Source organism: Pteropus vampyrus, unplaced genomic scaffold (assembly GCF_000151845.1).
Source record: "Pteropus vampyrus isolate Shadow unplaced genomic scaffold, Pvam_2.0 Scaffold19, whole genome shotgun sequence".
NCBI lineage: Eukaryota > Metazoa > Chordata > Mammalia > Chiroptera > Pteropodidae > Pteropus > Pteropus vampyrus.
This window is the reverse complement of record NW_011888800.1, coordinates 622,051-633,885: the sequence shown is the minus strand read 5'-3', so window position 1 is coordinate 633,885 and position 11,835 is coordinate 622,051. Positions and strand designations below refer to the sequence as shown.

The 11,835-nt window shown below is 41.9% G+C and overlaps 1 protein-coding gene across 1 annotated transcript in view; it reads left to right on the top strand.

Moving 5' to 3' along the window:
• The window catches only part of RYR3 (ryanodine receptor 3), a 346,270-nt gene that overhangs the window by 230,663 nt on the left and 103,772 nt on the right, over positions 1-11,835 (top strand). The window contains exons 46-49 of the mRNA XM_023527702.1: positions 2,665-2,834; positions 5,178-5,398; positions 8,794-8,884; positions 10,558-10,698. Coding sequence (XP_023383470.1) covers positions 2,665-2,834; positions 5,178-5,398; positions 8,794-8,884; positions 10,558-10,698 — 623 coding nt within the window. The remainder of the gene's footprint in view (positions 1-2,664; positions 2,835-5,177; positions 5,399-8,793; positions 8,885-10,557; positions 10,699-11,835) is intronic.

The following is an 11,835-nucleotide window of genomic DNA, read 5'->3' as shown; positions in this document are numbered from 1 at the left end:
TATAGTTCATCATTAGTGTATAGAAACACAACTGATTTTCGTATGTCGATTTTGTAGCCCGAAACTTTACTGAATTTGCTTATTCTATCAATTTTTGGTGGAGACGTTAGATTTTTCTATATGCGAGATCATGTCATTATCAAAGAGACAATTTTACTTTTTCCTTTTGAATTGCATGTCTTTCATTTCTTTCTCACCTAAATGCCCTGACAAGAATTTTCAGTGCTGTGTTCGGCAGGAGTGGTAATTCTGGGCACCCTTGTCTTGACACTGGTCTTAGAAGGGAAAGCTTTCAACCTTTCAACATTGAGAATATTAGTTGTGGGTTGTCTGTATGACCTTTATTATGCTGAAGTATGTTTTTTCTCTATCCAGTTTGTTGAGAGTGTTGAATTTTGCCAAATGCTTTTTTGTAACTGTTTAAATGATCGCATGTTTTTTGTCTTTCGTTCTGTTACTGTGATATATCACATTCGTTGATTCATGTATATTGACTCATCCTTGGCTTACAGGGATGAATCCCACTTGATCATGGTGCGTGATCCTTTTAATGTACTGTTGAATTTGGTATGCTAGTATTTTGCTGAGAAATTTTGCATGTACAGTTGACCCTTGAACAAAATGAGTTTGAACTGCCCAGGTTCACTTATTTGTGGATTGTTTTCAATAAATATACAATTGGTCTTCTGTATCCATAGGTTTCACATCCACGAATTCAATCAACCATGGACAGTATTTTGATCCACAGTTGGAAATCCATGGATGGAAAGGGCTGACTATTTGCATCATTCTATGCCATTTTGTATAAGGGACTTGAGTGTACAGATATTATGGATCCGTGAGGGATTGTGGAACTAATCCCCCATGGATACTGAGGGACTACCTTAGTTCACTTTTGGAGGAGTCAGAAGTTATGTGTGGATTTTCAACTGTACAGGAGGATCGGTGCCCCTAACCCCTGCATTACTCAAGAATCAGCTGTATATTCATCAGAGGTATTGGCCTGTAGCTTTTTTTTCTTATAGTATCCTTACCTGGCTTTGGTATCAGGGTAGTGCTGGCCTCATGAAATGAGATTGTGTTCCCTCTTCTTCAATTTTTTGGAATAGCTTGAGAAGGATTGGTAAGAATTCTTTAAATATTTGGTGGAATTTACCTATGAAGTTGCCTGGTTCTAGGCTTTTCATGTTGGAAGATTTTTGATTACTGATGTGGTCTCTTTACTCATTATTGGAAGGAAGACAAGGCCAGAGCTGGGTCCACAAACAGCTATGGGGGCCCTGGCTGTTGGTATGCACTCCCGTGACTTCAGGGTCTCACTACAGGTGTGTGCATGGCAATAAAGGCCAGTAATAGTAGTCAGTTCCCGATATTACACACAGTGATGGGTATTAGCCACAGGATCTAGGCTGGCATCTTGAACTCCCACAGCTGCAGAGACCAGGACTGACTGCCACTGCAAATCCTGGGTTTTGACAGTGAGGGGGATGGGGGTAGAGAGAGACTGAGGCAGCTGGGCATCTGCAAACACGAAAACCCATGAAATCTGCCTGGGTCGCATGGCAGCTCTGCTGGCTGTTGGTTTCTTCAAAGGTGAAAGCTGCTGAGATCCTTTGCAGAGCAGCTCCCTGGGAACCATGTTGGCTCTCGCCACATGACTGATATAGGTAGCCCCTGCTCTCTTTTCTTGCTCTTAGCCATCTCTAGACATCTCAGCTTTACCAGTGTCTGGATGGGTAGAACCAAAGTGGGTCCTTCATGTAGTGCCCTGAAAGCCTAGAGAAGCTGATCATTCACCCCACTCTCCCTTTACCAGAGGGAGGAACTCTTTCTAGCTGATGAGTCCCTTCTTGGTACTGATCAGTGCCTGCCTGGGGCATGGAATGATGCAGGCAAAATGAAGCTGTTCTTCCTTCTCGTTTTGTGCAGTTATTCTTAGATTTTTGTTCCACTGTGTTAAGGAAGTTTAATAAGTGGACTCCTGAGCTCTCCCAGTGCTGTTTTTGTTCATGGATAACAATCTAATTGTTGATCTTTGTGGGGGATGGAAACTAGGGTCTCTTACTCCTCAATCTTGGCGATGCTACCTTCAAAAATACCATTTTTGTAACTTCATCAAGCGCATTAAGATTATAGCTTCTGAGAAAACATGGTATAGAAAAAAATGTTGAACTCAGTGTTTCCCAAACTGAGAACAAAACACTTATTAACATGCCAAAAATAATAATGTTCACCACGGTTGATTTCAAGTACCAACGTGGTTTCACTGGGCACAGAGTTGGAAAGAGAAGGCACGTAACACATCATTATATTGTGTTTCTAACATGCAAATACAATAGATGTAAACAACCTCAGGAGTATAATCTGTAGTAAAACGATTATGAAGTAATTAATTTTGAGTGTTTATTACCTTTTAAAATATAGTTTACTTAATTGTAAATTTTAATAATGGGCACGTCTATCAACGGGCTCACAAAATTCCCGAAATTTTAACCATCAGCTCTTTCAAGCCAGCATAAGCTAGATCCAGCACAATATTACATTATTTCCAAAATTCCTGTGGCTCATTAGGAGAACAAGCCATAGACAGGCAAACTCTGTGTTGCCTTTGAGACTGTGAAGATAGAAAAGATAGAGAAGTGACATTCTCTGTGTGTCTTTCAGATGGGTCGGTGAGTGAGCCAGATATGGCGGCCAACTTCTGCCCTGACCACAAGGCACCGATGGTGCTGTTCTTGGACCGCGTTTATGGCATTAAGGATCAAGCTTTTCTGCTCCACTTGCTGGAGGTTGGATTTTTGCCGGACTTAAGAGCCTCTGCCTCTCTAGATACAGTAAGTGACTATAATAAGAAAATAAAAATTTTTCCCACCATTGTAAATTAGTAACACTGGATTCAGAAGTGATTTTTTTTTTATCTACTCACTAATTACATATTAGTAGCTTGCTTTAAAGGATGAGAAAACAAAGAGAGGCACCAAGAAATGGAAGATCTTAATTTATTGGACCAGAGACTTAGATGAGGTAAACTTGACCTCGGATATTCAATCCAGCTTTATTTCAAAAGTTTCTTAACATGGGCACTGTTGGTCGTGGGAAGCCATCCTGTGCATTGTAGGATATTTAGCTGCATCCCTGGCCTCTACCCACTAGATTCCAGTAGCACCACCCCCCAAACCAACTCCAGATTTAACGAAATGTTTCCTGCAGGACAAAATCACCCTCACGTGAGCACTATGGCTCTGTTGCCTATGGCAGCATTATATGCTGGAAATACTCTTCCCACTCTTACTCCCTAAGTTTAATGCACTGACCATCAGAAAGGATAGCCTGAAGCTCAGGACATGACAAGGTCAAGACAGGAGGCCAAGGGCAAATCCAAGTTTGGAAGTCAAGTATGGAGTAGAGTGATCCAACATCAACAGACATTAAGACAAGAGACCCCAGGAGTTAAAAAGCATAGATGCCTGATGCTCCAGGTCAGTACTAAGCAGAGAGACAGAGTACCAGGAGTACTCTGGTAGATCCAAGGAGAAAAGGCAAATTAAATCAGCTTAAGTATAAAAACATTTTGCCAGTTTAGGATTGTTTTCAAAGAGCCAGAGGCATGCCTTCTTGATCAGTCATAAAGTTTCTCAAAGGCTCCACCTGGTGTCCAAGAGAGATAGCAGCCTGAGCTCTGTGAAGGATGTCAGATAGTACCGTAACTGCAGTGGATTCCATTTGAACAGATTACTCAGAAATGGATGATCTATCTAAAAATGAAAAGCAAGACGAGTCCAAATCTGAATGAGAGCTCCATCCCTGTCTGTGGCTTGGGACTAACAGATGGTATTTCTGTAAAGGTGTTAGGGGCATGTGATCCTCCTGGATAATTAAAACAATGCTTCCACAGCTGATTTTGTTTTCAGCTTTTCTATAAATTGCTTGATTTAAAAAATAATTTTTAATTCGTGGGACATTCCCAAGGTTCCTGATCAAAGCATTCAGTTTTCTTATAGATCAGATAAGATCTAGCATGCTTGTCTAAGCACCACCTACAACCAAAGTTTGATGATCAGTTCCTCGGCATATGTATTTTCATGCATTCTCTCCTGAAAATGTTTAAGCCACTGGAATCGAAGCTCTTGTCCTTCCTCATTTTAATGACCTCGTTCAAGTGATAAATGTGAAAGATTCGCTATGTTACTCAGGATGATGACTCAAGCTTCTAGAAGACAAACTTTTGATAATAAGAATACTCAGAAATGCGTATAGTTCAAAGAAAACAGTTTATCAAATTATAAGTTATAGAAAATGTGTTATAGATATAATTACAGTGATAATCACAAAATAATATTTCATCTCTGTGGGTCTCAAAGTTTCTTTTATTAAAGTTTTGCAGTTTTCAGAAATGGTAGTTCTATATGCTTTGGCTGTATTTAGTGTCACTAAGCGGGCATTCCTTAAATCCAGTCTGTCTAAGTGAACCAGAACATTGTGAGTGAGAAGTACAGAAATTATAGAGAAAGTCCGAGGCTTCTATTCCTTGTACATTTCTTCCCATGCAGAATTAGGTTCCCTTTAGTGAGGTCTGCCCTCATGTCACTTATCAGACTATCAATTGTTTACAATGCTCATAAGTTAGGTGATATGGGTCAGAGTTCCACTTTCTGCAAAACTTTCACAAAACCAGTGAGTATGAGAGTTTGCTTGGCCTATAACCATTAATAATCTCAAATCACAAGAGGACAACTTGTGAGTCTCCATCAGGTGAGAAAAGAGAGCTAAAACCAGAATAATATAATGCAGTAGCTCGGCAGTTGGGCTTTGCAGACATCAAGGATGTTGGGTTAGACTGGTCGTCGGCTGAGTTTTAATAAGGGTTTAAAATTCTTCTTTGAAGGGAACGAATGTTTGTGGGTCATTTGGAATGAGTCAGGACCAGCCAGCCTTTGATTTTCTGTTTATCTTTTAACCTTTTTTAAATTATTATTATCATTATTATTATTATTATTATTATTTAAAATCAAAAGGGAAATTATTGTACTGAGAAGGTACAACGTTGATCCATCTGTCACTGTGAGGCATGGATAAGTGTGCACGTCCCTGCCCCACTGGATGGGAGCTCAGCACACAGGGTAAGCGTTGCTGCCATTCCCCAGGGGATTGACCAGAGTCCCAACGCCCTTTCCCAGGTCTCGCTGAGCACCACAGAGGCCGTGCTGGCGCTAAACAGGTATGTGTGTTCCGCCGTGCTCCCGCTCCTCACGAGATGCGCCCCTCTCTTTGCTGGAACAGAACACTACACCTCTTTGATCGATTCTACACTGCAGACAATATACAGGCTTTCCAAGGGACGTTCCCTCACCAAAGCTCAGAGGGACACCATAGAAGAATGTTTGCTTGCCATCTGCAAGTAAGTATCCCGCGCCCATGTTTTTCGCTTCTGTGTGTGCATCCGTGCCAGCTGCATTTCATCGTGTCATCTAGAAACTGGCAAACCCAGTCTGAGGAAGCTTCCAAGCCTTTGCCATACACCAGCCGTCCCCTAAACATGTCTTAGGATGTGCTCCATCCCCCTAATTGCCGCAGGCTCTTTCTAATCCCTGTGGGCAGAGTAGGGGGCACAGCTCAGGCTCTAGCCCTTAGGGTTGGTGAACCAGAAAGTGAGACTGTCAGGCCTGAAGTATTCAGATTAAGAACAAATGTTTTAGTTCCTTAGAGCCAGAAGCAAGTTTTTCTCCTCTAAGTGAATGGACCTTTACTCCGAGGCCAGGCTCTTAAGAGCCTGGGGTGGGTTGCTATGAAGCCAAGCAACCTACCCCTAGGCCTTACAGACCTGAAAGCTGAGAGAAGGACTCTCCAGTCCTAGTGAGGAAGTAAGGCGAATAGTTTTCACCAGTGCAGGCAGGCCTCAGAGCCAACCAAGGGCAGAGGGCAAAGTCACCCCCAGGAGCCTTAGCTCCTCAAGAAGCTAGCTCAAGTCTGGTAGGGCCAGAGGAAGAAAGGCTTTCCTGTAGCAGGTCTCAGCAGCTGGCCCAGGACCAGGCTCTCCTGCTTTAAGCCAGTGGTTTTCCACCTTAGCTGTGTACTAGAATCATCTGGGGAGCTACTAGTTAATATTCCAGTGCCCAGGCCACACCTCTGCCCTCAAAATCAAACCTTTAGCAAACGGACCCAGGCCTCTAGCTTTTGAAGTTCCCTAGGTAGTTTCATAAGGTGATCAAGGTTGAGAATCTCTGCTTTAGGTTATGCTGGAGACAAGGCCAGCCAGCTTTAGCTGCCAGCTGGGTGTGGTCCTGATTCTTGTCAAATAAGTTGGGTCCTAATCACACAAGAGATGACTAGGTGTTGAGGGGCTAGGGCTACCTAGAAAATAAAAAACAACTGATTGGCCCCTTTAAAACATCAGACAGCTATATTTGCGCTCTTTCTATTTTCTAAGGCCTACAGACTTTGACTACTTTAGGGGATAAGCCGTGTCACTATTCAATACTGTTTGCGTGGAGGATGGGGGATGGAAGGTGGGAGGGGGGCCCACCAAGGCCCGATAAAAGGGGTTTCTCTCTGAGCTCCCCTACCAAAATCAGGGCCTATATTCTGACACTACTTCATTCATTCCAAGATTATTATAGCTGGCAGAGAATTAAGTTCATTAGAATTTTTTGTTTTTGAAAGAGACAAAGGTGGATAGATGCACTTACAGGCTTCTAGGAATCAATAGGGTACCTAGGGTTTTCACTCTGCCACTTCAAAAGGAAGAGTAATGGCCCCATTATAATCTTTTCTTCTCAGTGGTAGCGAGGGAATAAATAATGGGTTTGCAAAAAGAAGCCCTTCCTATCAGCAATGATTCTGTAATTGGCCGGTAACTGTATCAGGGGCAGCTGCGGACCTTATTCTGCCTTTTGCTGGATCTGAACTCAGCAGGTATCTTAGGGACCAGAACAATCAAGGAGCCATCTCCCAACTTAAGTTATTTCCTAGGAATAAAGTCATATTGGTGAGACAGATATTAGCTGCAAATGCCTTTAAGGAATCAGACCCTTGGGGAAATTAGAATTTTGCATCAAACCAAGATGTAGCTAACAGCCCTATTGTTGAATTCGTTGGAGCTTCCACACTCTTGTTCTGGCCCATCTGAGCTCTAGACACAGCAGACTGATACTTAACTAGATATGCCATTATTTTTAATAAGTCAGCAGTTAATAGAGATTTCATGCCTTGATTTTATCCAAGTTAGTCAGTCTTAGGTGACATTACTAAAAAGCTAATCAATAATGAGAGAAGTTAAGGAATTTGCATTATAATTATTAGAGTCAGCAGCAAGGCCACTTACTTCCTGTGCACCTTGGCTGACCCTTTTCCCTCCAGGGCTGTTTGTCATAAGACCAGCTCTGAGAAACAGATGAGCTGTCCATCTCCATTCATGTCCACTTGCCTCATCATAGACGCCTCCAGGGCTTCCTTTCCTGGCATTCCAACACTTAAACATCAAAGTTATTAACTTGACTCCATGGCTCCTTAGGCATCTGTGGGAGGGATTCAGGGGTTCATGAACTGAGTTTACACGCCAAATTGTGTGATATGCATATGGGCACTTTTCTCTGGAGAATATCCAGAGGTTCTACCAGGTTTTTAAGAAGTTTGACAATCAAATTTGCGAAAACATGAATGGACCTAGAGGGAATTATGCTAAGTGAAATAAGTCAGACAGAGAAACAGAAATACCATGTGATTTCAGTTATATGTGGAATTTCGAAAACAAAACATTGAACAAACAGAAACAAACTCATAAACACAGAGAACAAACTGATGGTCGCCAGATGGGGGAGCTGGGGTGATGGGGAGAAAAGGTAAAAGGGATTAAAAGTACAAATTGTCAGTTCTAAAAACAGTCACAGGGATGTAAGTACAGCATAAGGAATATAGTCAATAATATTGTAATAACTATGTATGGTGTCAGATGGGTACTAGACTTATGGGGTGATCACTTTGTAAGGTATATAAATATCTAGTCACTATGTTGTATACCTGAAACTAATATAATATTATATATCATCTATAACTGAAAATTATTGTTTAAAAGAATCTGAAAAGATTAAAAAGTTTGACAATCCGAAAATTAAGGTTAAATCAGTATTGCTTATCTTTCCTTTCTCGGTCTCAGAATTTACTTGCACAAAATACCAAGGCCAGGAACTCTTCAATAATTGGATAAACTGTTCTCTAACTAGTTAGTGCATTTGCCTTTTAAAGGTGTTTTTTGAAGACAGAGCCTTAATCCAAGAAATGATTCCAATAATGAGAATTTCAGGGATCAGATAGTAACTCAGGAGGCCTTAAAGTTCTCTTCAGATCACACCAGTAGGTGGCCACAGATTCCACCTATGCAGCTGGTCAACTCTGGCTTCACCCTTTGCAGAGTTCAAGAGAAGGTTGGTCCGTGGAGATGGCTATAAAAGCACCTGACCCTTCTTTCTGTTACATTCTTTGCACATAATCCATGGCTATATTTTGAATGTGCACAGCCCCTAGAACACCTTGTCACATGGTGATTGGAATTTAACCTTAGGTACCTCAATTCATTAGCCACACTTCTCTCTTTCTGTATTTTAACCACACTCAGTGTTTAAAGTGTTTTATCATCGACTGTGTTTTACCCAAGATCTTGTGTTTTAGAAGCTAATTGTTTTAAGACTTAGTTATAATATCTGGTTATTGCTGAATGTTCCTTTCATTTTTTATTATTTTCTTTTTCGTTTTCTTTTTTTTTTTTTTCTATTTTTTGTTTCTTACCCCATGCTGCAGTCACTTGAGGCCTTCCATGTTACAGCAGCTCCTGCGACGTCTTGTTTTTGATGTGCCCCAACTCAACGAATACTGCAAAATGCCTCTTAAGGTAAACCTGTCTATTATTACAGAAATACAGTCCATGGCACAGGAAACTTGCCTTGTAAAAATCTGTGATGTCCTCACAATCTGGGGAGCAGAATACATGTTCAATGAGTTTTACTCTTTTGAGAGCTAATGAAAGTCAATCCACAAAATCAAACCCTTTCTTGAGTGTCCAGGTTGAAAAGAGTAAATTTTCTAGATTCATTCACTACTCCAATTTTCTTTAATTGCTATCCACCAACTACTTGTTATTTAGCAGAAGTTAGTGAGGGATTTTGTGCTTTCCTGCCCTAATTAGGTTTTCAGAATGTTTTCGACCTCAAAAAGCATTGACAGCCCCGTGATTATTCATTTGAGTACAGAAACTAAAATGTCCCTTTTCTATTCCATACTGTTTTGTGCTATATTTCTTTTGTTACAGATCCTCATTTTTGTTTCTGTGTTTTTACGTTTTTCTTTATTAATGAAAAGGGAGGCCACAGAGCCCTCTCTCTCTTTTTGTTGTTGCTTCATTCCTGATTTTCTCATAAATTGCCAACATTTTATCGCTAGCACTGCAAGCATCTTGGCCTGGATAGGAAGGCACCTGAATCAGCTACTTGCACAAGAGGGTAGTGTTTTTTTAACTTTTACCTCTGAGGCACCTGCTATATTTGCTTATTCAAAAGTGTCGGCCATGGCCAGCCACACCTGAAAATTCTCCTAGTGATTTTAACAGAATTTTTCCTTCTTTTCAGAAATAGTCCAAGCAAGGATTTCAAGAATCACTTTACTGGGATAAACAGAATTCCCAGAAGCCTTTAGTTCACTTCTCATTCTCCGTACTAGGCAGAAAACAGCTTGTACGTTGTCAGAGATTCCACAGCCATCCACGGGCTCATTTGTTTCTCTAACATTAATGGTCCCAGGTCTCATCTCAAAAAGTACCGTAGCTGAAAACCACGGTTTTCACAGTTCAACTTGGCATTATATCCTTGGCAGGCCTGTGCTGTCAGCTGGATTCTGGATCCCAAAGAGGCATCATCAGTAGCCTTCAATAAGCTCAGTTTTACTTAAGTCTTCAGGCATTTTTCTTAGAGGCTGTGGATCCCCCCTGCTGGGATGGGAACATTGGCGGTGTACTTCTGCCCTCTCCTGGCCATAAGTGGAACTGCTGTAACATGGCTCGGCCATCAGAAGGCTCACCAGAAAGGGAAGGAAACCCACGGGCAGCAATCAAAGTAGAGAAAATCTTCAGACCCACAAAGTATGACCCACCATCCCCTCCCCATAGCACCATTAACCAGCATCTTCCAGATTTATAAGCAAAGGTCTCTGAAGAAATTCTTCCCATTCCTGACTGGCTGGAACAGCACACAGTGACAACTCTGAGTAGGTAGGATTTTCTCATTTAGAGTGGAAGTAGTTCTTCTCCATTTTTCAGTAACTGCTAGGGGCACGTTAGGAGGCACAAGGGTTAATTAGGCAGATTCAGCTCCGGCTGTCACTCATTAGGCAGGAAAGCAGACCATTCCCAGTGGTGTTTGAGGGCCTCTCTACAGATCACCCAACCGTTTGAAGTGTTGGTTTCAGCCTCATGATGGCAGCTTGCTGTTTTATTCTTCCCTGCATGTCGTTGGTGCCTGCGGATCGTCTCTACCTCATCCCTCTGATGCAATCCTGTTCTGAACGTCCCAGCTTCTGACGAATCACTATGAACAGTGCTGGAAGTATTACTGTCTGCCTTCAGGATGGGGGAGCTATGGTCTCGCTGTGGAAGAAGAACTACACCTGACAGAAAAGCTCTTCTGGGGGATTTTTGACTCCCTCTCTCATAAGGTAATGGCAGTGTTTCTTGAACAAAAAATGCAGGCCCTCAGTGACACAAGCACCTACGAAGAAGCATAGCTAATCTCTACTCAGCCTTTGCCATGTGCTGGAATTGTGCCAAATACTTTACAGGCATATTACGTACATCCTTGCCTCAACTCCCCAAAATAGGAACTACTCTGATCCTCGCCTTCCAGGTGAGGAACAGTCTGAGAGCAGTTGAATAACTTGCCAGACCCACAAAGCTAATACAGGGGAGAGCAATGACCAGAGTCAATTTCAAAACTATCTCCTGGGTTCAGTCTTGATGACTTCCCCACCTCCATTTGTGGCCGCTGTTAGCTAGCCTTTACCAGGGTCAAGCCTAGAGGAGAAGTCCTGACATCTGCTCTGATGTTGGATGTGGGATTTCCAGAAGACTTTAAGCCACAGTAAGAGAAGTCCTTCATAGCCACTGATTGGAGGAGGATGTGGGAGGCTGAGGGCCTCTGAACCCTTACTCTACTGTCTGGTTGAAATACATCACCAACTCTCAGACTTGCTCTCACTTCCCCTAACCCACATTATGTAGACTGTTGAGGTCACCAGCTTTAAAGGTAGAAAATGAGTAGATCTTGTTTTCTTATACAAGTCTGGAGCATGCACTTAGCTTATTCACTTGCACTTAAATTGTCCTCACTCCTGTATTCCTTTGGTCTAATATGAGCAGATCAAAAGCTGTCCCTAACCCCATGTTATATGACTGAAATTCCTTCCTGGCTGGGTTCAAGAGAGAATGGGTGTGATACTGAGCAGTCCGTCGATGATATCCATACATGAGGGGCCTGGCAAAGTTCCCTATGCCCTCTCTAGTTGCAGGGTGGGTCATTTTCTATAAGCATCTATGGCAAACAGGCTTATAGACATTACTGGCCTAGTGAGAACCACTTTAACCCTTAGATATTCTTGAAATTAATTATTTAGGAGAAATTGATTTAAACCTTAACATTTTTCAACTTAACGCAAATAATGACTTGAGAGCTTTATGGGTTGTCATGTCCTCCTCCAAGGATCCCTCAGTTTCCATGAGAATGTGTTAAAGAGCTTACATATTCCCTACATTGGTTAAGCTGGACAAATGAATGCACTTTATTTTTCTCAGCTAAT